The 26,075-nt window shown below is 45.9% G+C and overlaps 1 protein-coding gene across 1 annotated transcript in view; it reads left to right on the forward strand.

Annotated features, from left to right (window-relative positions):
• Positions 1-1,091: 1,091 nt before the first annotated feature.
• The window catches only part of LOC147239908 (heparan sulfate glucosamine 3-O-sulfotransferase 3A1-like), a 33,235-nt gene continuing 8,251 nt past the window's right edge, over positions 1,092-26,075 (forward strand). Inside the window, 2 exon segments of the mRNA XM_086195634.1 lie at positions 1,092-1,394; positions 1,397-1,926. Of these exon segments, the coding sequence (XP_086051760.1) occupies positions 1,326-1,394; positions 1,397-1,926 (599 nt within the window). The 5' untranslated portion in view covers positions 1,092-1,325.

Consider the following 26,075-nt stretch of genomic DNA (forward strand, 5'->3'; position numbering starts at 1 on the left):
GACACGGGGTGTGATTTGTTAAGCGAGGGACACACACACACCCCCCCCCCCCCCATTGCATATTGTCTTGAAAAAAGGGGGGGGGGGGGGACGACATCTGGCACTTGGCGTTCCGGCCCAGTGTTGAGGTCTCCATCCTCTTTCCTGAGCAGTGAGCTGTGCACCATTGAAACACTGCCTGCACATTCTCATGCTAATACCCACAAGGGCAGCAGCAGATGTGAAACATTTGGTTCTGTTCTTGTTGGCTTGTAAGGGAATAATGCGTCCCCGTTTTATCATGATTTCACCGGCTTTTGTTCTTCTGTGTGTGGTAAAGACACACAGAGTTCACGGCGGAGGACCGCCTCCCTCGGTGGCCTGGACTGGAGCCGCATGCGGCTGCCAAGCCCGGCGGAGGAAACCGTCCCACTTGAGCGTTTGAGAGACATTTGCAAAAACATGCTGGTACAAGCAACAATGAACTATTTTCCTTTCCAAACACGCTTTCTGTGGAGTTAGCATGTTTAGTCTGCCTGGTTCTTCTAAAAACAGACGCGTGTACATACCTCTATATTCAGTATACACACAGAGATGTACCTTTTTTTTTCACGAGGGTGGTTCTGTGTCATCCTCCAGCTCACGTCCTCTACCAGAGGCCTGGGCGCCTGAGGGTTCTCCACAGTATCTTAGCTGGTCCTAGGACTGTTCTCTGTGCGGTTTCAGGTGTTGGTCCTGGAATCTGCTGGAGCTGCTCTCCCGATTTGGGGGTCACCGCCCTGTGTGCTCCTACTACCAGGGGACCATGTCAGCCTTGACCTTTCACATCCGTTCTAGCTTTAAACCATTTTATACATTATATATATATATACACACACACACATATCATGTCTTGCTTGTTTAGTTTGCATTCTTTCCACTTGATCGATGACAACTTTCTCTAGTGCAGCAACATCCGAGATGGGATGTGGACGTGTCTCCGCCCTGCTGCAACCTCATTGGCTTCCGCATGCTTCTTCCTCCTCTTGATTGGCCAGACAATCTGCCCGTCATCCGGGCCCGACATGCGAGACAAGTTTACAACTCTGCACACGTGTGGATGGCACCGTCGTGGGGCTCTCGGTGGCATCCCGCGCTCAGCTCCGGAGGAAGCACCTGCACCTGCGCGCTGCTTTCTCCTTGGAGGGGGAGGGGGGGGTCTCACCTTTGCACCGCAGGTACCATCTGTCGGGGTTTATTTGGTCTCATTGCCGGTGGAGGTGGAGGTGCATCCGCATCAGCTGGTGGATGAAGAGGACTCGGGTGTTCTTCCTCATGGCAGGAAGACTCAACCATGTGCGGCTAGCATGGCTCCTGCACCGACCACCCAGGGACCGGCATGGCTTTTAGCCGCATCACTAAACTGGACCCCCCGTCCCGAGGCATCTCCAGGAGAGCGGCGGTCATGCTCTGCTCCCTACTCACCTCTCTCCTCCTCCTGCACTGCCTCGCCGGCCGCAGCAGCAGCACCACCGCCGCCTCCTCCCCCGGTAAAGCCTCCTCCAGCCGGGCTGCGGAGCTTTTCTTGAGGTCGCTCAGGACTAAACGTCTGGAGTGGACCGCCGGGTCTGAGCCGGCCGGTTACGCGGCCACCAGACGCTCTTCACGGGTACTCGCGGATGAGGGAGCGGGGCGGGTCGCGGAGCCTCCGCCGCCGGAGGAGTCTCTCCTCCTGCCGCCGCCGGATTTAGTCGCCTCATCGGGGAAAGTGGCTCCGAGGTTTGCAGGTAAAGTCAGCCCGCTCGGGGATGGAAGCAAGAAGCTTCCTCAGGCTCTCATCATCGGCGTGAAGAAAGGAGGAACCCGGGCTCTGCTGGAGTTCCTCCGGGTTCACCCGGACATCAGAGCCGTGGGAGCGGAGCCGCACTTCTTCGACCGCAACTACCAGAACGGCCTGGAGTGGTACCGGTGAGTGGGTGTCACTCGGGGATGTCTAGATTTGACGAATTTCTCACTCGGTGATGGATCGTGTTGAGCCAACTTTTCTTCATTTCTTTCCGTCTTTATTTCTTTTAAACTTTTACTAATAAAACGTCTGCATGATCCTCATTCCACACCTGCAGCCTGTTGACCGATGACGCCACAGCCACGTCTGACGTTGTCAGGCTGCTCATCTTGTTGCAGATTTCTTTGGGCTGGACTTGTTTGGGTCGGTGGGACCCTGGTGGCATCCAGCTTTACCTCCCGGTCAGGACTGGGACCCCAGACCAGGACACGGTTTAGAATTTAATTCTGGTTGCTGTTTTGACTTTTCTCTCGCTCGTTGAAAAATGAATTCATGTCCTGTGTGTCCCATAAAAAAGACCCCCCCCAAAAAAAAGAAATTTCACCGCAAATTCATCTGCATCTTTTATGAAGTTAACTGGATTTATTTGGATTTTATTTCATCTGTAACGTCAGAGGAGTGTTACAAGTTACAGAAAACTTTGAAGAAAAAAAAAAGGTCGAGTAAATTAAGTTCTGAAAACCACATTTAACAATAAACGTTTTACTTTTTCCAAGCATTCGGCTTAATTTCTTCTTCCGGCCTTCCTACTTTTTGTTGATATTTAATTTGCCGTTTTTCCTCGTTTGATTCCCCCCTCCCCCCCCCCCCCCCGGTCATAACTAATAAACTTTATTCATCCAACATCAAACCAACAAACCGAAATCACACTTTCACTTACAAATTTGTCTAATTAATTTAATTACTCACACATTTCCCAGGAAGATTGGCCTGTTCTTGAAAAGTCAGCTGGAACTTTTTAACAGAGTCTGCAATCTAAACAGTGAAATTTCTTTTTCTTTTCTTTCTTTTCTAAAGATCTTAATTTCGGAGAAATTGTGCCAAACTTAATGAAGCGCCAGCCGTCGAAATTGCGCGACGGTTCCAGCGCGATTATTCTGTTGAGACGATTCGTGAGAGCGCAGCAGGAAGTGCACGTTCTCTCTTTTCTTCCAAAACCTTAAGGATCAAAATAAGAACCTAAATGTGCTCCCGCGTCTCGCCTGGCTGCAGCGGGACGTGACGGAACTTCTCGCCCCCGTCTCCTCGCGGCTGCCGCGTCACCGTCGCTCAAGTCAAGTTTATGATTGATTTCATCTGTCACTGCGAGTGTGTGTGTGTGTGTGTGTGTGGTGAGTTCACGTTTCCATGCAGGAGTAATGGTTCTCCCTCTCGCCGGTTCCGGGCCTAATGGGGCGTCGCCGACATTGCGGCTCTGTTATTAAGAAGCATTAGAGCCGTAATGAAAGGTTACCTGAGTGTCTCGGGAGGTATAATTCACCTTTTGATTGAGTTAACACTGCACACAGCACCCTCTAAAAGCCTGGAGACCAAACTTTTACTCTCACTCCCCTCCCGACAGCTCCCTCTAGACCGCTCACCCCCCCCCCCCCCCTCAAGCACTCTGGCTCTCTCCCATCTCCCACTCACACACCTCCCTCTTTGTGCCTCTCTGAGAGTGAACATTCTCTTTTCGCCATCACTCTTTCACACCCTTCTGTTTACCTATTCATCCATTGTGGGGTTTTATATCCATGAGGGTCCCATCTATCCCGAGGCGTTGCCAAGATTCCCTGGAATTTGGACCCTAGTGCCGGTTCCTCTTATACGCTGTCCATTTAAAAGAGAAGGACCCTTGAATTGAAAAGAGGAATAAATAACTGTTAAAACAACGAGGCCCACTCTGCCGGAGTTCATCGCTGCTACGCCGGAGCGCTCTTGTCAGCTCCCCTTGACAATGTCGTGCGGTTTTGTTAGCGAGGAAGCGTTTGATTGAGTCTCGTAGCGGCGGGTCGTATACGGGAGTTCGGGGGGGGGGGGGGGGTATTTTTGTACACTGGAAAAGTGCTTGAAATCAGCCTGATGGTGGAAGTGAAGGAATCAAAGGGTGTCAAACGCAGGCACGTTCAGACCACGGGAGCTTAAAGATTCCGGAGTCGGGAGAATTTTTAAATTCAGTTCAGGTTTAAAAAGTGCGAAGGTTGAGGAGCAACTCAACTGTGGTTTTACGTTCTCTTCACAATGAAACTGAAATAACGGTTTGTTTGTGCTTATTGGGCCACTAAACTAATCTTGATGAAGAGCTTGAGCTCAGGGGGGCCACAGGGCCTGAAAAAGTCCAACACGGATTTTCTGTATTGACAAAATGCCTTAAAATGTGTTTCATTGTCTTGAATTCAGTTGCAATGTGTCTTTTATATTTTGTTTAAATCTCGACGGGGGTTTGTGGGGGAGAGACGACGAAGACTCCTGATGTAGTGTGGAACTCAAGCCAAGTTTGTGCCCTACGAGAAAATTTAAGAGCAAATGCTGGAATTGATGTCCGTAAAGACAGAAAAGTGATTCGACCAAGAGGAAGTAGATTTTCACCTTGGTGTCCGGCTCTGTTGCAACTTCGGTGTTTTGTTTCGCGTGTTGGGGTCTTAAAGTCTCAAATGCTGCGCGTTTCTACCCGGAGTGACGCGGTTCTCCAGTCAAACCGACTCTCGGGAGTCTCTCCGTTTGTCATCAAGGCCAATAAGCGTCCGCGGCGTGAATCGCACGTCTCCTCCGTCCTCGCGGGGGAACGTGTGGAACACATTTAACACCTCTAAGCTCCTAATGCGACGTTCTCTAGCCTCCTCTCCCAGCTTTTCCCAGGGATTATAGTTGTCTGGTTTATTATGGGAATTTTCCATCAACTGGGACTAAAAAAAATAAACAAAGAGAGAAAAAAAAAAATCACACCCAAAAGCTGTGATGCAAATAAATCTCTGATTTATAGAGAAGGACAGAAGTTGCCGTTTTGACAGGACAGCTGTCAGAGCATGAAACATTGGTTGCTTTTAACTTTTATCTGTCCAGGGATTTGGAGAAATTCTGTCCCCATCTGCATTTATTCACATCGCTTTGTTTTTTGTTGTTGTTTTTTTTTTTTAAAAAACAAGTCATTTTTGGGGGGAATTTCCCCAAACGTATCCAGAATATCGACATCAGCTCCGCCGTTCAAACAGAATCCATATTTTGTAGCTCTCTGAATATATCCTCCCAGTACATTCAGGGCTTTTGTTGAACTGGAAACCAACACCGCAGGCCCTAATTGCCCAGTCAGTCAGGGTTACGTTTCACTACCCGTTTCTCAACGGCGTATCCGTATAATCACACACAACCTGTTAGGCTTTAGTGGTGGAAACAGACACTGCGAGCAAACACGGAGGTCAAACACAAACGCTGTGAAGTGCAGCCGAGGTCCGAACCACAGACGAGCGCGTCTTAGGTTTTTGGCCGACTTGGGTTACGGAACAGTCGGCTTTCACCTGTCTAGACCTGCCGCGGTTCCCGTTTGATGTCTGCAGACCGGTTGGGATTAGCCTTTCTTTAATGGGTTAATTAGGCTTCATAAAAACACGTGTGACCCGCTAAGCACCAGGGGAGAAGCACAGCCAGCTCCACCACACACACACACCAACGTGGATACACTCAAGTACCTGCGTTTGTCATCACTGGATCACACACACTTTTATGCAAACATTCATGCACATTTACTGTCAGCAAAACAAATGAATATCGAGAGAAGAAACGTGTTTGTTAGGCAGCAAAACTTTTTTTTTGCTAGAGTTGGAAGTTTGTTCCAGGCTGTGTGAATCTGCCAGAGCTGCAGCTACGGAAGTATCGGAAGTATCGGAGCACTCGGATTAAAAAAAAAAAAAAACCCAAACGTACGTCTGAATCAAGAGCGACTGGAAATTAACAGGCGAGAATCAGCCAGGTGTCCTTCATGGTTTGGTTCGAGATCTAAAGACTTTATTGCTTAAATTATGTACAATATGTGAAAATGAAACCTGATGATGGCGTGTGCGTGCGTGCGTGCGTGTGGTTATTCTCTTAACTCTCAGACATCGTAGGTAGCCATGACATATTGTTCTCATTTCTTTTGTTGTGTTTTTTTTTTCGGGGGGGGAGGGAGTCCAGTGTGAAAGGTCGGACCACCGTCCGCGAGCCTGAGCCAGGGTGGCAACTGTCGTTAGCTTTGCTAGCAAAACACGGCAGCTCGGTTTGGATTTTGGAGCGGTTGAAGTATTAACTGGTGGTGGACCTACAGGTCAGTGCATGGCAGTGACATCACTCACTGCTCTCTTTCATTTCAGGCTGTTACATAGCCTCAGAAATGCTCAGTAAACATCCTGCAAACACTCAAATTATCCCTTCTAATTAGAGTTTGTTTTTTCTAGGTATTTTATGAGAACACACAGCCAGCCTGTTGACGAGATTCACAGATGGAGGCGGCCAGTGTGTTTGTGTGTCCACCTGAAACAGATCAAATAAAATGGTCGAGTCATTTCTAGATGATGATTCTCATGTTGGGGAAATAAAAATCACCAGAAAAAAATAACATAAATAAATCACAACTTTATGGTCAAGACCAAATTATAATTCCCTCCCGTTGAAGACGTGAGCAGCTGTCGTTGACGGTGTACGGGTGCCGGTGTACGGGTGCCGGTGTGGATTCAAACGAAGCTTCCAGGAATGTTACTCATGGAGTTACTTGTTGTACCTTTGCAGAATTCGCTACAGCTTCCTGTTTTCTTCCTGCCGGAGCGAAAGAAAGGCGAGAAGCTGAGAAACGATATTAAATTACGGGGTCTCCCTGTTTGTAGAGCTGGCATTAAGTGAAAGTAAGAGCGGTAATGGAAATAAAGAGGGAATCGGGAAAGCAGTGACCCAGCGGGGACTTGTGTGTGTGTGTGTGTGTGTGTGTGTTTTTCCATGCCGTCTTAGTGGCTTCACATGTCCATGTTTGTCTCTGATGTAAACGCGTGTGTAACTTCGATAAATGCTTTCGTTTTTCTTGACCGATGGTCGTCCCCTGGTAACAGTTAACGAGCTGATGTTTGCGGACACGTTTACGCAGGAGAAAGAAGAAGAAGAAAGAAAAAAAAGTGAGAAAATCAAATCAAATAAAGTCACATTTTGTCAAGTTCTGCCGACCAGAAACTGTTAGAGTTCCCAGGACATGAGGCAGATCTCCAAGTGTCTCATACGTTGGCTGCGTTTAGAGTCCGTGTCAATTAATCGGTTGGCGAAGTGTAAACTATGACCTTGTTTGCTGCCGCCTGACATTTCTCTTGTAATTGAGTGTAGAGAAGTTTGGAGGAGCAGTTGGAAAGCATGATTTCACCGAGCCACGGGAGAGGCTGCGTGTTCCCGAAGAACCTCCTCAGCTGCTGAAGTCTTAGGGAAGCGTTGAACAAATATAAAAAATTAGCACACAACAATACACGCATGTGTTTACTGTGTGCAGGTTGTCATGACAAAACCAGCTGGAGCAGGAGGCCACATGTAACAGACGTGTGTGTGTGTGTGTGTGTGTGTGTGTGTGTGTGTGTTTGTGTGTGTATACTTCCATATTTATGTCAGCATGCAAACTTTAAGTACCTTGGATGTCTCCCAGCCAGAGAGTACAGGAATGACATGCTCCCCTGAGGTTTAAATAGAGACATGAAAATAGTTTGGTCCTCATCGCCTGAGACTCAAACGCTACACCTGCCTACAACCTGATTTATGCAGCCGCCTAAACCGGGAGGAGCATCCTGGCGTTGTGTCTTCACAACCTTAAAATGCATCTCCGCTGTCTCCTTATTGAGACTTTAGTCCCTCCAAATGTCCTAAGAAAGTCAAGATTCTGTAAACAGATTTGACAATACCCCCCCCCCCCCCAAAAAAAACCGAGCCCTTATTTGGTTTTTCCCATTTTAGTATTGCAGTACAAAAAATGGTGCACGTACTAAAATAGCCTCTCAGGTCCTGTTAGATCCGCCTCTCGGTTTGTCAGCAGGATTATACGAGAAACTACCTGGAACATCATCGTCAACCGGAGGAGAGACAAAGAACATCAGCTTTTGTTGAGTCGCATATTTTCCTTTGGCTTTAGCAAAGGTATCCACTCAAGAGGGTCCCGGGGACAACGTTCCCAGCATACAAACCTCCAGGTTTTAGTTTGGAAGGAAGCTATTTCCCAATTGAAGGGTTTTAAGGTTGATTGTCTGAGATATTTTGGCCAAAGAGGCTGAGAAATGTGTCTGTTTGTGAGGATATCTCAAAAAATAATGGACAAATGTTTAGGGTATTTGATAGAGAGAGGGGAAGTATTAAAAGGCAACAAGATCTGGAACAAATGATAGACCCTGGATCCTGAAGCCTGGAGTTCTAGGCCATTGGCAGGATGTGTCACGGGGTCCATGTGAGGTGGATGAAATAAGAACTTTTCAGCTTCCACAAATCATGTTTTTAAGACTTTGTTCAAATATAATGGCTGATAAATCTGAAACATTTGAAGATGACATTTTTTTTTTTAATGGCATTCAGAATTCCATCGTGAGCTCATCCAACTTATTAAATTACACGGCCTCGAGATGGAATGGATCGTGTTCTGGATTTCTGGTGGTTGGGGAGGAAATTATATTCACAGACACTTTTCTCGTGTTCTGTATCCACGGAGCCTCCTCGAGGGAGGTTGTGCTCTCAGTGGTTCAAGTTAAAGATGGAATTTCTACATAAAAGTTTACTGACATTGAATTGGCAGATCGTGTAATGATCCTTACGGAATTATCGAAGGGGTCGTTTTGTTTTTTTTGTTTTTTTACGAGCAAGTCTACATCTGCTAACGTGCTGGCAGGTTTGTGGAGGACAGGTGAAGCCGGGGCTTGCAGAGGTCGAGGGGTCGCGGTTTAGGTTGTGCAGGGGACACACACACAGCGGATGTAACGTGATCACGAGAGACATCCTGAGCATGAGCACCGAGCTGCCTTTGGATTGTGAAAGTGATTATGGTGGGGTATAATTGTAAAACTGGGACACTCACCTCCTGCTGAAGGCATGCAGCCCGCCAATGACTGAAGGCCTGCCCTCCCTTACCAACTCCTTGACCTCCACCACCCCCACTGACATCTTTACATTCCCTTAGCAGCTGAACCTGTGAGGCCCCCGTTGAGGGAAGCCAGATAGAAACTAAGGGGGGTATCCGAAGCAGTGCCTGTCAGCAGCTGCCCTCCGGCATCCTGGGAATCTGCCCCTTCGATGGCTGGGTGAGGACAGGTAGCAGGTGCAGAACGCTCCGCAGACACCACCTGGATCTCCAGCACATGCTAACACCTGATGCATTCACCTGACACGGCTAAAATTAGAGCTGCGATGTTGTCGCAACCTAGAGAGATAAAAAAAAAACTAACATAATTTGGTAGAAGTATTTCAAAGATCTATGAGCTTTGATGTGGAGAAAGGAGTGGGATGGGGGGGGGGGTGTCACAGAGGAGTGGCCTCCCGTAGAATTTACCACCTTCAGGGTTCACAATGCCAACAGATGGTGCTGAAACTTTGGGATCAGGTTACATTGTTTCAAGGATTCTGTTGTTTGTTCATTTTGGGGTTTTTGTGTACACTAGTCAGCAACCTGTTTGACCCTGTCATATCACAGGCCCATTCAGCTTAGCAGCTGTTGGACCTTTTATGAGGTATTAGCCCATACATTATGAAGCATTTATTGTGGGATTCATATTTCAAAAGGAGCGCCTGAGGTCACTTTTTTTATTGTCCTTGACTGTACAGAAATACACCGCACCATAACGCCGCAGCGCTCCGTAATCATTTCTGTCGTCTTGTTGTCGCTGATGGAGAAAATCTGACCTTTTGGAGAGCTTTATTGTCAGGCGATATACCTGAAGACCTTTTTTTCTGGTTTAGTGGTTTTTCGGGAGTTGCCCATGAATGTTTATTCTCTGTGGATGCTTGCCAGGTAATGCTTCCTAACGTTGTGGCGGTTCCGCCTCGAGGCACTCGACAAGCTCTGTCACTGGAGGGGGGAAAAAAAAAATGAAAGAATCTTGTTCTATATTTATGCTCTTTCACTCTATGTTGCGTTTTTGGCAGTCCAAGCCTGACGGAAGTTAAGTGTTATCCTACTACAAACTAAGAGAGACTGTAACCCTATCATTTGGCACTGGAGAGTCAAGGGGATTTCAACTAGACCCTTTCAGCTCACTTTGTAGGAGCGAACGAAACGAAACCACAACAACCTCCAGAATTCATGCGTATCAGAACTTTCAGAGGATTTGCCAGACTGCTTTAGGATTTTACAGACACACTGCCAAACCCACGTTATTTAGGCACTGAAGGGCTGGGTAAATGATGCACGGAGGTAGCGTGTACAGCGTTACATCCCTCAGTGGTGCTGATTGGCGGGGTAAACCAACACCTCGGAGTGATGGATCACTCTCTCCCATCTCACAGGCAACAGCTTTATCACAGGACAGGGAACCCTCCATATTTTCCACCAGAGAGCAAAGACGGTGACACGTAGAAGAGGTGAAGCAGAGCTATGGAAAGCCTGGGAACCAATAAAAAGAAGGAAGCTCTCTCCTCTGGGGTCCTCTATTTTCCAGTCCAACTGTAGTGTTTTCTTTTAAACAGTTTTGCCACAGATTCTCTCTCTTTTTTTTTTCCTTCTGGCACACATCCACGCTGAATTTCCCTGCGAAATAAAAACGAAATTAAGTGTTTACTACTCAAGGAAGGTTAATCTTTCCGGCACTTTCATTCACTCAGCGGGAAAAGTCGTCTTTTCTGGGCCAAACACAGAATTGTTTTCTTTTCAGACTCTGTACTTAAAGGCATGGCCGCACTTGCCATGTGTGCTATCTGCAGCTGCCTGTGTGGCGATAGGATGGCACCAAACATCCTTTTTCTCCTGCTCCATCAGGGCATGGCCGCTGCCAGTCGCCTTGGCAGAGACACCTTGCAGACATGGGCAGAGAATATGCCAGACGGCACCGCAGGCGCAACCTCTGTTTGACTGCCCAACCTCTGTTTCCATGCAAAACAGAGAATTATGCTGTAGCTAAGCTTGAAACACAAGTGAGGGTGCCTCTTGGAGCCTATCTGAAATGAAGGATTGGCATTTTTTTGGCCCCATTGGCAGAAGCCAACACACGATTTCCTTCAGATGTTGTTTTCCAGCTGTCAACATATCCAGCGTTTGTTCCTGCTAGATGATGAGCGAAAGAGTTGCGCGGTAGTGATGAGTGAAATATCACTTGCTGAGGATTAAGGTTTGGCTAGTTAGCCTAGCATCAAGACCTAGAGGAATAAAATTGATATACCAGAAAAGAATCTGTTTCTGCAACAAAGTTATAACATATTTTCATGGACGCAATCTCACACTTGAGGTAAATTTTTGCTCCCCAGCAACTGATGCTATCTGCTATCGAGCATACCTAAACCGACCGGACCCCGCCGACCGAAGAGCTGCAAAACTGTCACAGTGTGCTTTGCGACATTCTGATGTTTGTCTGGTGTCATTCTTCCTCGTCTAGCGACTGGTTTGCAGTCTTGTGTGGTTTACACTTCTGTGGGTGGCTCTGTGGAGTCCATTTTAAATGAAGGATCTGCATATTTTGGCGTGATTGGCACATTATTTCCTTTCAGATGTTATTTTAGAGCTGTCAACACATCGGCATCCAGCGTATGTTCCTGCTAGAAGACGAGCAAAGAGCTGCACGGTAGTGATGAGTGAAAAATAACTTGCTGAAGATTGGGGTTTGGCGGGAGTACGAGCTGAAGTCCTGTTTAAGATAAGTAATTGTGGCGGCGGTGAATAAGAGAGCAATCCTGCCATTTCCTTGAGAGCAGCTTTATTCAAACAGAGGCAGATAAATTGTGCGGTTTCGACGAGCTACCTGGTTCGAGGAGAAACGCAGCTGTTCAAACAAAGTCCATTGTATTCCACATGTGAAAGGTTGCACACCACAAAAGCTCTACAGAGTTTCTCTTTACTATCCGTCAGTGAGAATCTACCGCAAAATACTAATTCAAGTCAAACAAGCGGCTGCACTCTCTATTTTTAATTTTTCCTGTCCTCATTTTCGTTTGGAGGAAAGATGGTGGACAGTTTTTACTAACTACCCGGCATGCCAGGCTGCTTGATTAAAGAGAGGGATGTCTTAGAAAATGAGTTTGCCACCACAGAACCATTTATTGATAGATGGAGTGCAACAGCACAGCCTGCGTCTTTTTACATAAAGATGGAAGAGGGTGATAAAGGGTCTGTGTAGCACGCAGGCTGTGATTGATATGCCCACAGATGAGAGCAGGGAAGCCACCCAGTAATTCAATTAATCTTAACCTGAACACTAGTAATTGTTACTGTAACTAGGTCTGACTGTACATTAGACAGGAGGGAGATTGCTGCCAAAGGAGCACGTCCGGCTAATACAAGAAGGAAGGAACATCCTCGGTGCTCCACAGTTGCACAAAAGGGCTCTCTTTTTTTCTCACTATTATCCTTTCTCCTTAGATGAGGATTTGCATGTTAATGAGAGGAGCGGGGAACAGATTTCTTCCGTTGTGGACCAGTAGGGAAGTGATGGATGAACCACGGCAGGGAAATTATGGATGCAAAATCTAGGAGAAGCTTTTCACTGCAGTTGAGTAGACGCATTCTTCCAGTAGGGCTCATCTGTGAGGAAAACAGTCGAAAAGGAAATTGTCCAACATTAGAGAGTTGGATGAGAAGGTTTAGAGTACTACCTGGCCACAACAGCCAACTAGCCTAGCTTAGCATGAAGCACACCTGACTCCGTCCAATTTCTCTACCATAAAAAAACAACAACTGTCGTTTCCTGCGGAACAGAAATGCAACTGACTCTTGCCTCGTGTTTTAAGTGTGTCAGCAAGAACAGGCTCACGATTGTTAGCTTGACAATTGTTGTGTCTTTCAGCTGAGCACAGAAGGTAGCACTGCTGGCGCTGAGATGGACTTAGCTTAGATGAATACCAGGAGCAGCAGATTTGTCCCCTGAGGTTCCAGGACTGGTTCTCCCAATAAATTTTTTTTTCCATCTTTAAGGCAGCGCTCCTTCAACCAAACAGGATCTGTGCTTTTCTGTCAAAGTCTCACGAATAACTCATTTATCATTTCAGGGTGCAGGCGCGCCCTTCACTTTATATCATTGTGTGACAAAAACCAAAGTGTACAAATGACCACTTGTGGTTGCACGTGGAGGGCATGTTCTGGGCTGTTTCTTGGCTTAGCGCAGTGACTTCCTTTTATTCGTCCTCCATCATCCGGCCAAGAAATTAGTACTTGGCATATGTCTCCATAAAACCACCATGTTTTTTTTGTTGTTGTTGTTGTTTTTTAAATTTAACGCACCACAGAAGCTCCATCTTCTCCTCTGGGATGCTTCAATCAGAACCTGTGGTCTAATTTCCAAATTCTCCTCTTTTACCTTTCTGCACTGCTTTTCCTCCGATAACCACAGGCGTATTCTTTATTGCTTCAGTTAATCAGAGCAGGTCCTTGTTTTGACTCTTTTGTGCCTAGCACCTATTGAACTCTATAATGAATGCCACTGGATTGTCAGAAATCCTTTGGACACATCCTGAGATATCGATCTTATTGTTTCCTGTAAGAGTGCAGCCCCAGTGTGAAGGTGTTGACCCGGAGAGGCAGGAAGACACGACTTTTTATGGGCCGGTTTTATGCATCCTCTGGAAACTTGACACCTCAAGAACGGCGGGTAAATCAAGTTTACTGTAAAATCTATTTTTCTTATCCTTCCACGTCTCATTCCTTTGCCACACCTATCGTTTCTCATCAGCCCGTGTCCTTTCCCCCTGTGAACAACATACGTAAGAGGTAGATCAACACGCTCCAGTTCCAGTTTAAGCATTCATAAAAATTGATTACGATTACAAGGACAGCAATAATTCCTCCACTGACCTTATTCTAAGGACTGCTTTTCAAGTAAGCGCTGGAAGGGCTAAGAGGTTTTTGAATATATCCAAATCAAAGAATCTTGAGGTTTCCCTGTAGAATTTGACCTAAAACCATTCCTGGCATGTTCCAACCAGGACATTTTGAGCATTTTCTCGCTAATAAATGAAAGAAAACCTCTGCTTGCAGTGGAGTTTGGAAGCAGAACCACGCGCCATGACACGGAATGCAAAACCTGAGCTGTAAAAAAAGAATTAGGCAATGTAGAACCTTAGGATCAATGTGCACGCCAACTGCAACAAATATTATATCAGGTTTATGTTCCACCCTTGCAAAGGGGGACTTGAGTACAGGCGGTTCAGCTAAATGATGTCATTGGCTTGAGATGTTTTTATTCTGTTGTACAAGAAAACCTGAATTGAACCAAAACGGTGACCCAGACACCATAACACAGCCTGCAGGGTAGGCAAAGTGTCGCACCCCTTGTTGCAAAACAGTTTGACTGCAGTTTGTGTTGCAAAACGCTGCGAAAACTCCTGCAGGACTTTATAGTATGATTGAGGTGTACGTCTCCAACGCAGCAGAATGCTCCGTATGTGTCGTGTTGACAGGATGAATACTGCCGTTGAGCTTCACGGCCGCATCTGCTGGTTCTAGAATTTGCGGTTATTTTTGATCGAGGCATCTGGCTTGTTTGGTCAGGGAAGGGTGTGACATCAGCATGGAGCCTGCTGGGCTGGTCAGGAGTCATGCTACTGATCAAACATGTGGTGTAGCCGCAGCTCATTATATCATTACGCCGTCAGGACGATCATTTCTTCTGATGCCCTCACCACGCGTCATCATATCATCAGTAGAAGAAGGAATCGCGGAGACAGGCGAGAGAGCATGGAGGTAGCGTTCTCTAACAAGATGCTTGTCTGTACCCACTGTAGCTTCCACTGACCACACACACACACACACTCACTCCCTCCATCAATTATTAATGCAGCCAATTAGCAAGGCTGCATTATTCACCAGGAAGCTGTGATCACATCCATTAACACTGCTGCTCTCTCTTCTTTCGTGGCTCTCCCACGTGGCTCAGTCCTGCTACCAGATATGCAGCTCCGCTTCTATCAAGTTCATTAATAGCGCCATTATTTTCAATCATAAATTATCCCGACTGCCCTGTTTAGCCTCTTAGGAATGTTTTTGTTGTCCTCCCTTCCCTCAGCTCCACAAAAGCATCCCCTTAGCTTGTCACCGGGATTTATGAACCCTCAAATCGACCAAACAAAGTCTCTTCCGGTATTTACCGGACACACATGTGGGCAGCCACATATTTGATAAAGAGTGATTTATTTTCATTTGCTTATCTGCTTAATTGACCCCCCCCCCCCCCCCGGGGCGTCCCTGACAGACTTAATTTCATTATACAAACAATTTAGAGAAGTTTGATTAACACAAATGAGCTCTGGCTGGTTTACATGTTGCTCCTGACACGGTCTTCCTCACACTGACTGTCTGACGGAGACCTTGCACCAGAGTCATCAATACGCCCTCACCACCACAGCCAAAGTAGCCAGATTTAACAAGGAGGTGCAGTTAAAGTCGTCATACTGCAACCTTAGCTCCTTAGAACGAGACCATCTGTGGCTAATTTAAAATTCTTGCCCTCAACTAGATCCTCATTACAGCCATTGAGACGCTAGCGTATTGATTGGCTTGTTTAGGATTCACCTGCAGCATTGATTCATGGCTCCGCCGAGACAACCGGCTGTAATTAGCCTCATATTGTCAAGGGCTGCAGCGGTCCTCCTCCACCACTCGCTGCTCGCTTTGCCAAATATTGTGCAAAGTGAGAGGCTTGAACACACGCTGGCGGATCGGTCTGTTTCTGACATGATATTTATTACATCACATTATTTTCCACTCGGCCCAGCAGAAGCAGCAGCAAATATTCACTCTCGCCGCCCTTCTTTGGCGCTTATGTTTCTTTTCTTTTTCTCGTCTCCAACTGGCTTTTAAACGGGGTCGGCTCTGGTAGGGCCTACATCCAGCAGGAGGGATCCCCCTCCCCAGCCCCCCTCGCCCACAAAGCTTTTTACTTCTGGCAATCGAGTGCCAGTGAGCATTTCTAGCTCTCCCTGATGAACTCTTGGATGTACATTATAGCAAAATGGCCCCTTTACAGGAGCTCCTTTGAGTCTCGAGGTGAATGTGCAAACACGATCATGCAGACACTGAAGAACCTCACAAACATATGCTCAGACGCACATTCTCACTCCGTCAGCGGCGTTTATAGGTTTACAATTGCACTGCGTTGCTATAATGTAAATGCAAATTTGATTGACAGTGGTTCATTAGCGCCTCTGTCCAACTGTCATGAATATGAATGGCGTTAATCTGCCTTCCGTTTTGGTTTGCCTCTTTTTTTTTTTTTTTTTCCATAAATGTGTTTTCCTGAATGATGGTGCACACCCAGCCCCTCCTCACTATTGTTTTAACACGCTATTTGTTTAATTTCTAATTGTGGTTCGTACATTTATTCATGCGGCAGCCTCTCCCTCCATGTTGGGCACATCCATCATTCAAGCCTGGCGGAGTTTGACTCAATAACGGCGCAAATATCCAGCCATTATCTCTGGAGTTCTCCCTCAATGTTAATGTGTTTTTAGGACGATTACATCAGTATGAAATATTGAAAAATAACCCGCTGATTGATAACATGAATCATCAAGCCCTGGTCCCCTCCCCCTTGGACACCTCATTTACCATCTCCAAGGCAACATGCAGGCGAAGTGGCTGCATGCAATCACCTGCTCACACAAGCTCAGGTTATGGCGCTGGCGTAGTAATCAGGCGGTTCGGGGGAACATTTGTTATTGGATTGATGCAGGGAAAGCAGCAGGACGGGCCATGCCTGTGTAATGGTGGACATAAATACACCGCAGACCTGCGGGAATGAAGTGCAACATCCCTCATGGAGATAACTGTTAATCTATAGCTCGCCTGCCTCGCCTGCAAGGTTAAAAAAGTTGAGGAAAAGTATTGGAAATAAATCAGTTCACCCAAATAGCACGTTCATTTGGATATCATACAGGCTCGCAACGCCTTTTATTTCCATTTTCTCCCTCTGATTCACGAGAAGAAGATCGGTGGCGATGTTGAAAATCTCAGCTGGCTTTTGCTGCTCTAAAAAAAAAAACAGCGTTCTGACAATAATAATAAAACCAGGCAAAGTTCTGGTCATGTTTTCAGACACGTAGCATGTTCCCACAACTTGGCACCCTCTGCAAGTTCTGCTAATGTCTTCAAGATGTTTTGTTGGTTTTTTTTTTAAGTTTATTGAACATTTTTTCAGACGTTTATCACTTCAAATGTAATGTTCTTGCACTCAAATTGGTTTTGAGCATCAGGGAGCGCATACCCATCAGCCTGTGACACCACTGTGTCCATCTTTAATCCATATTTGAGCATCTTAGCCGTCGTGCTGGCAGCTACAGAGTCTTATTTTTCCAACCCAGGAGGAAATTTTACAAATGCAAAGGTTGAATATTTCTGTCCTTGAATGTGATGACTTCTTCCTGGACCCTCTCTACACCCCCGCAGTTTGCTGAAAATCAGCCTCATACTTTTACGTAATCCAGCTCACAGTGGACAAAAGGCAGCCATCACATGACCTCCTTTGAAGAGGTAACACAAACTAAAGCTGATATTTCAAATTATTTAAAAAATAAACAGCAATCCTGTTTGTCCCCGCAGTCAAACTTCCAGTTTCAGCAGGGAGGCAAAAAATGCCTGGCGCTCCACTAAAGGCATTGTCCTAACCCCGACAATGAGGTTCTGCCCTGTAATTACTTTCTATTCCTGAAACCATCCGTCTCTGCTCACCGAGAGCTGACAGGCTAAAGCATTAGCACGTTGTCAGCGGCTCCTCGGACGCCACCGTTCTCTGTTACACTTCATATTACCTTGCGCCGCTAAACCCAGCTCCCCAGATGGAGTTACCTCCCTGTAGTCTGGGGAGGAAGAGGAGGTGTTTTCCTGCTGCAAGGCCAGTTTATCTCAGCCATGATGGAGCCCCCTTGTTTTTTCAATGGGGGTCTTTTGAATTCTGGGTTACAGCCCGGTTCTGGCTCTGATCTCGACACTCTGCGTTGTTTTAGCTCCTCTGAACATTCTGCAGTGGGTGATTTTGCATCTCATGCCACTGGTGACAATCACCTTCAGCTTGTGCAACTGGTGCCCATGGCATGGCGACCTCACACACCTTCCACAAACAGGAGCTGCGTGAAGCTCCATTTTCCCCGGGCTATTTATTTAATGGATAATGCAACAGACACAAAATGGAAATCACGCATTCGACCATGTCTTTAACCCCGACTCCTCCCTGCCTGCCTTCTCCCCCCAGAACGGCATTCATCCTCAACCCCAATGAGCATAAATCATTTTGTTATTACCGAGCTCATTATTTATTCTAGCCAGTGTTCGTGACCAAGAAAGAAATATCAAATATTTAAAGCTCCTAGATGTGAGGAAAAGGAACATAATCTCCACGTGTCTCTTCTCTAGCGCTACAATCTAGGAAAGAAAAACAGAGAGAGCACATTTGTAATGAGTTTATGTCAAAAGCGGCGATAAGATGAACATTCGCGCATGCTAATCTGGGCCCCTCTCTGCTTCGTCGGCGGTGGCAGGGCGGCACAGAGGGTGCGAGCTCACTGATGTGCTTCTCACTGTGGCTTGGCACAAAGATGAGGGAAGCGATGTGATGGTGCCAGGCGCTTTGTATTCTGAGCCTGGGAGAGGAAGGATGGAGGGAGGAGAGAGAGAGAGAGGAGGGAGAAGATGAAATAGGACAAGGCAGTAGACAGAGAGGAAGGGAGCATGGAGACAGTGTAATCACTTTTACACTCCCCGATACTGGAGTCCACGTGATGCTTGACTCTTATCCGCTGCCTGCTCTGCACTGCACTCTCCCAATATTTCACTCTGGCTTTCCCTTTTCTGCCTCCGTACCCAACCTCGACAGAAACTCCAGCTCTAGGCGTTGGTTGTAGATGTGCAGAACTGTGTTCGCTTCTGTTCAGCGAGGCCAGCTTGGACTCCTGTTTCAGGTTGACTGTCAAATATTTGGCTTTCACGATGTTACAGCAAACAGATTTCATATGGAAATAATGTTTTACCCTCATCCACTGTTTGTACTCGTCCCCAGGAAAAGTACTGCGGCATAATTCATCCACAATCCGAAACCAGGAGGGAGACATTCGCAGCCGTGTTTCTGGCGACAAAGCCGCGTGTTTGTCTTGAGTCTTTGGGACATTTGCAGCTGCTGTTCTGGCCACTTGTTCTTCGCAAGATGTCAGAACATTTGCAGCCGTTTTTCCGCCAAACTCATCGGGACATGTGCGGCCATATTTGTGCTGACAAAACCTGGGTGTTTGAAGTGAGACGTCAGGACATTCGCAGTCGTTGGGGCGACGAGCTGACGTCTGCAGGGAAACATGGAGTTCCTCGCAGCCGTGTTTCTGGCAACACAGTCGGAAATTTTTAGCAAGATTTCGTGCCATTTGCAGCTGGTATTCAAAACCGGGGGTGTTTATGGTCAGAGATGTGGGGACATTTGAAGCCTTCGTATTTTTTTTTTTTTTTTTTTGTAATTCGTTTGCTATTTTAACCCCCAACCAAGATCTTTCACAGGCCCCACACATAACTTAACCAGACCTTCACAGCATTGTCACAACAATGTTAAAATATTCCATTTTGCAAGGAATGTCCGGTTTTTAGTTTTTCACTATAGAGGTTTGTGGAAGTGCAGAATGTTGGTCTTAGTTCATCTTACCCTCGGCTGAGCCTGGGACAGAATCCCCCAAAGCTCCATCCAGACCTCTGCTGTGAGGCTGCTCTCAGTGTTCAAAGAAAAAAACCACAGTGACTCTCTGGATTGGTAGTGAGACAACCTGCCAGTCCGTGTACTCCAGCTGGATAAGATAAGATACCACCTGACTAATTTTGGCTGCTCTATATGCTTACACCGTAGCAGGACAATGACTTCTTTTCAGAAGTTGTTCTATTTTAGAAAATCCCCAGCGGTTTACAGTCAGAGCTCTCAGAAGTAAGCCAACAAGACTGAGATTTGGGCTTTCAACCTGTCAAGTTCCCACTTTTAATTGCAGGTGTGTGTGGTAAAGTGTGATTTGGAGTGCAGTGATGCCACTGTGTTATTATCAGTACATTGATATGCTTACCTGTGCGGCGGGTATTCTGTGAGATGAAAATGTTGTTGAGATGAAAGCCGACATTCTGAATAAGAGGATGCACATGACATCATCTCCATAAGCTTTTCATCTAGTGGAAATGTGCTTTCACACACACACACACACACACACACACACACACACACACACACACACACACACACACACACAAAATTACGTTTCCATCATTTCACAGGACTTTGCATTAACTTAAATTCATTTCCAAGTCATGACCTAACCTAACCTCAAATGACCAGAATTACTGAGCCTTTACTGGGAGGAAGCTCTGTTCCTGTCGCTGTGATGACATCACACCAGCGCTCTAGTGCTCTTGCACTGCCTGTTTTGAACTCATGCCCAAATGTCCCCTCCTACCTCCGATGCCTTTGCTCGGACCATCATGCCATCTATGCTTCCTCGCCGTTATATGTTTCTTCATCGGCTTCGTCCTTTCAGCTAACAACGAGGCGTCTCTGGGGACTCTGTTCTCCCCCAGCTCCCCTCCACCCCAAACAGATACCCTGACTGAGCAGAGGAGGTGCTAGTGCAGCAACCAGGAACGCGGTTGGCTCGTTATGGACGCCCGACCAAGTCAGAGGCTTCTGTGTTGATTCCAGGAGTTCCTCACCGGATGCGACTCTGTGTCTCGTAACGGAAAACTAATGCAGGCAAAAACTAGAGCTGCTCAGGATTGAAAGTGATGAAGAACAGTTGATTCTTCGTTTGCCAGAGCTCAAAATAAGCAGCAAGTCACCATGGCCCTGCTGGCTTATGGAAAGATTGATAAGGAAATACTGTTTTTAATTTAAAATGGTAATATCAAGATGTAATTCTGCATTTCTGTATCTGCAGTAAATGTGTTTTTTTTTTAGTTTTGGAACACACTAAACAGCTGCACATCCCTGAGGTGTTGGCATGCACGTCTTCTAGAGTCCACTCACGTTCCCTCGCACTGATAAGCATAATGAAACCATCATCTCAGATTTTACAAGACTGTGTTTAATAAGCCACCTTTTTGAATACTTATTGGATCATGGAGGAATGGCTGAGAGAGGAGCAGATCAGCAGAGGAAAATGAAGGAAACACCGTCGTGTCCTTGTGTAGCCGTTTGTCGCACCACCTTGCACAATTGGAGTTTTCACGCTGATGAAAACAAGTCAAATGGTGATTTTCTGGTGAAAAAAACCATCACCGCTGTGCTGGAGAAATGTTCAGGAAAGCTTGTGCCAACGTGTGTGTGAGTGTGTGTGTGTGTGTGTGTGTGTTTCAGTCTACAAAGAGCGACAGGGGATAGGATTGTCTTTTTGCCATCCCATCATTTTCTGGCTTTGGTTATCAGACTCTTGCCTTTATATTTTTAAATCACAAGCTTCTTTCTGAGCTCTAATATTTGAGTTCTCTCAACAGCAGGAACAGCAACGGCACACACAGGCAGTGGAAACATGGCTCATATCTTTTGGTGACAGTCAATGTGGAATAGTCGGGAGACGGAAATGTTTATATTGAATGTTTCAGCAGCTTGAAATCACCATGGTAATGGTCCCAAAGACAAAAGCCCTAGCCTTTTGTCATGGGTAATTATCACAGAGCAGTCCCCTCAAAGCCTTCCATTTGGCTCTGAACAAATTCACATTTAATTTTGCACTCATGCATTTGACACAGAGCTTTTTATTTTATGTATTCAAATCAGGCTTAAATGTAGAATTTAAATACCCATTGAAACGGTTTCCGTTTGAGGCAAGTGGTTCTCTTTCCTCAGATTATCTCAGTACTAGAAACTATAGAAAAAAGGATAAGAGGCGCTCCAGAAAGACCACTCGAATTTTCCTAATGAACCCACATTCACCATATAAGTGAACATTCACGAAGCACAATACCTTGAAAATAAGCTTTGGTGCTAAACCCAAGTTTAGGTATCTTATCTCCCACAAGCTCTTAAGCTCCTAAAAACTGACTTGGCAGAGAGAAAAATAGCAGCGCACTGTTGCCAAAGCTGATCCCAGGGAAGTGTCATCTCCACAGGCTGCGTCTCGAGGCCCATGTAGCTCTGAAACAAGTGGGTCAGAGAAATATGAAAAAGTAATGTGTGCGATGTGTCTGGGAATCAGCTCACTGGGTGGACACACACTCCGAAATTACAGCGGTGACTCTTAATGGAACTTTAATCTCCAAATAGAGCTTCGTCTGCCATGGCTGTTTGTTCCTAATCTGACCCTCTTGCGTTCGGATCGACCCAAACTCATAGAAATAAGTGAAAGGACGTATTCTCCACCCCCTTAACGTTGCATTCCGTGGAGGGACATCGGTAAAGAGTTTGTGCTGTCACCGTGGAAACAACGCCAATGTAAAGTCAGTTGTTCAGTTTGACTTGGCGGGGAGGATTCATCCCCTCACCAGTCACTGCATTTGACGTCATTGTCAATCAGCACTGGTTAGCTTGCAGGGAGGAAGTTGCGCGACTGCTGTAAACGATGTTACAGGCATTCTTGACAGTTGGGCTTTTGTTGGGTTTCCTTTTACATTCATTGTAGACTAATATTTTTGCCATGGTTGCCAAAGGTCAAGGCACAAAAGCAGGCGGCGAGATGGATGCAAAGAACGCCAGGAGAACTAAACAGATGCTCTTCCAACAACGGGACTTAAATCTAAACTCCACTAACGACGCAACAAGAACCAGGAGGGAGAACGGGGGGGCAGCAAAGGAGCTGACAGGAGCAGAGACGCTTGGGGCAAAGCTGTGAGCGACAAAGCCTAACGAACTGACGAGACACAGGTGACAGACTCGAAAAAGGCGGGAAAAAAGACAGGAAATAACGCACAAGTGGAGCACACTTCAAAATAAAACAGGAACGGACAAAGACTAACAAAACCTTAAACACAACACAAAGATAATAACTGAGGACTCCATGATAATACAAACTCAGGACCCAAGATAATAACTATGGGTATGTACTGAAAATGGCCACAGTCCAAATAGCACTAACATTCCATTCCATTTCTATGCCATGTGGACCTCAGCCATGACAGCTCTAGTCTGTGCCTGTAGGCTTCGGACTACAACGCCTCCTCCTCCAATTATCGGTCATGCATCCTTCTGGCCTGCTAAAGTCCGGTGAACGGCGAGTATCTTAAATCCTCACTTTGCAGCCCAAGTTGCATCGCCATTGCAGCAACTGATGTATGAAATCTCACCCTTAAATTGCGACGTTGTGTTTTTAGAGTCTGGGAGTCTTTTGAGAGCCGCTTCAATAGCGACATCAGCTCTAACCGCGAACATTGCTATGACCGCTGTTTTGTTGATTCTCTCACTCAGAGTTAAGTTGCACGATAATGATAGCCATGGTTGGAACACGGACCCCAGCTGACACTCTGGACCAGAACCTTTCCAAACCCACAATCTCTTTTCGAGAGTTCAGATTCAGGGTCTGGAGCCATGCTGCCCTCCATGGCGCCGAGGTGTGACTGGATCTTGGGTTTTTAGAGCCCCTGGTCAGCTGTTGGGTCCATATCATCATATAAATGGTTCTTGTACATTTCTGTCCATCTCTATTTTCTCTCTTCATTCTATTTTCTCTCTCTCTCTCTCTGTCCATCGCTCACACTCACCTTCCTCACCCCACACCTCTCCCCTCTCTGCTGATATGCAGTCTGGAGCTGGAAGGGAGCCGCCACTGCTCGTCCATGTCTAAAAGGCTTCCGATTGCTCCGGTGTGTCCTGGAGCCTCTTTACCTCCCTCAGTCACTCTTCCACCACCACAGATAGAGAAGGTGAATAATTCACTAGTAAGTTGCCATAAAGATAAAGCTTATTCTTCCCCTTACGCAATAAACCGGGGACTCAGCAGCACCAAGGAAAAGAGAAGGATTCTGTTAAAAACACTGCTGAGAAATTTATAAGAACATACCGCAAAGCCAACTCTATAAATATTTGACGAAATTGCATAGCAGTCGTCGTATGGAAAGTAAAAAAAGAAAGGAGATGAAAAACTCAGAGGTATGGTGAGTGTCCAGCAGTGAGATTTATTTTTACAAGATTTCATGGAGGAAAAAAAAAAATGTCTTAACTACAGTGCATGATATAATATTATTCTTGTACTCCATTTACAATCAATTTCACCCAGGAACAAATGGTACAAGTGATTATTTTTCCTTTCCGGACATTATTTATGAGGACTCTAATATTTGAGGGTGTATGAAAAATAGAAATTTTCAGAGTGGAGCCAGACATCAACTGAGATGAATTGCTATGGCAACAGGCCAAGATGACTTTCTTTCAGAACTAGTGTTAAGAAGCTGAAGAAGTTTGGGTTTTTGCCAGTTAGACGCTGAAGTGACTGAATCTAAGAAAAAAATGAGGTTCGCTAATACAAGTGAGAGTCTGAGTTCTCAGGTTGCTTTTAAAAGTTCTAGTAATGCCTGTGTGTAAGATTTAAAAACACACTTTTATTTTATTTTATTTTAACAGGGTTGTTGTTGTTGTTGTTTTTTTGCAGCATTTAAAAGGAGAAATTAAAGCAATTTTAATGTTCCTCAATCAAAACTTTCCGAACCTTCACCACCTCCTTTTCTCGATCACAATTCAAACCGAAATGGCGAAACTGATGAGAGGCTTGAGAGAAGAGGGCGGGGTAATTGTTAATAATAAAGGACAGGATTCCTCCTTGGAGTTTTATTGCAAGAATCAATATTTTTAGTTTACATGAGGAACTGTGAGTGAAAGATAAACTCCCGAACATTTAAAACTATTTTCCAAACCCTGCATTCCTCAGCCCCCCCCCCCCCCTTGAGAAACTGCCACAAAACTCCTTCATATCTGCCTTGTTTAATGTGAAATATGGCTAATTATCATTCTGTCAATGAACATCCTGTTATTTTACAGCGGACGTTTTTCAGCCACAGTGACACCGTTATCAGATGTGTCCTCAGTGTGGCACAGCGTTTCTTTCCGTTCCTACTTCTTCTTTATCAAAACCTTGTCATTTCCCAGAAGAAAACGAGACTCTGTCCTCCCATGTTGTTTCCCAAGAATAGACAAGTCTCTTATCTAGTAATTGTGTGTCTCTCAAAATTGCTTCCTACCCCCTACAGTTCCCATGAATCACTCCAGTTCAAATCCTTCTTTCCAAGAGCCCACCCTGGATAATTTCAACACAACCCAAAGAGGCTGATTGCAGGAGGATTCGCTTTTGTGTCATCAATAAGACTTACTGTAGGTTCTGCACTTTTAAAGAAGGTTGACGCCAGCAACTTTGTCATCTTACAGGCTTCATCAAAAATAGTCTGAACAAGATCTGTAAAGCTACTTAGGGCTGAAGAATATGATGTAATCTAGTAAACACCATAATAAATGCAGCTTGACTCGTGCAAAGGGGAGGCGAGAGCGACCAAGCAAGATTTCCCTGCCATCTGCGTAACGATGTATTTGGATGCATTTTGAAGTGCCACATTAGCAACGGTGGATTGGACTGAGAATCAGAAACAAAAAAGCGTAAAATGGGAGGTGGTAACCCCTTGCTCAGATTAGCTCTGATGTAGCTGTTTCCACTGCCGACGTCTCCCCAGATATTCTTCAACTTTGCACCTGGACAAGTGTGCAACACGGCCAAAGGGAGCAGGCGCACAGTTGCCACTCATCCAGCTGAAAGTGACTCCTGAAGACCTCTCCCCTGATCCTGGTAGATGGCTGTAGACAACCTCCTCCACAGGGTTTGCTCCTGACGTGCGTGACGCTGCCTATACCGCCATCTTCTGATGACAGTTTGCATTGCGCAGCCCGATTCACTAATTCGCTTTCCTCTTTTTTTCCCCCCAAATTTTGCCTAAAATTTGTTTTTAACGATTCCACGGAAGCGTGGCGACTTGCTGCGACAGCGCAACCATCGACACACACTCGGCGAGGGAGGAGGGTCTGATAATGAAGGAAAATCACCAGCTTTTGGTCGGAATTAAATTTGTTGTTTATCCTCAATTTGATTTGTTTGTGTTGTAACAACAGGAAGGACAATCCTGTTACGGAGGCTGTGTGATTTAGACGGCAGTAATCCTGTGTAGCCATGTTGGAGGAGTGCTTAGCTGTCCGGG

Source organism: Aulostomus chinensis, chromosome 23 (genome assembly GCF_037954235.1).
Source record: "Aulostomus chinensis isolate RoL2024-O1b breed Wild chromosome 23, RoL_Achi_v1.0, whole genome shotgun sequence".
In the NCBI taxonomy this organism is placed as follows: Eukaryota; Metazoa; Chordata; class Actinopteri; order Syngnathiformes; family Aulostomidae; genus Aulostomus; species Aulostomus chinensis.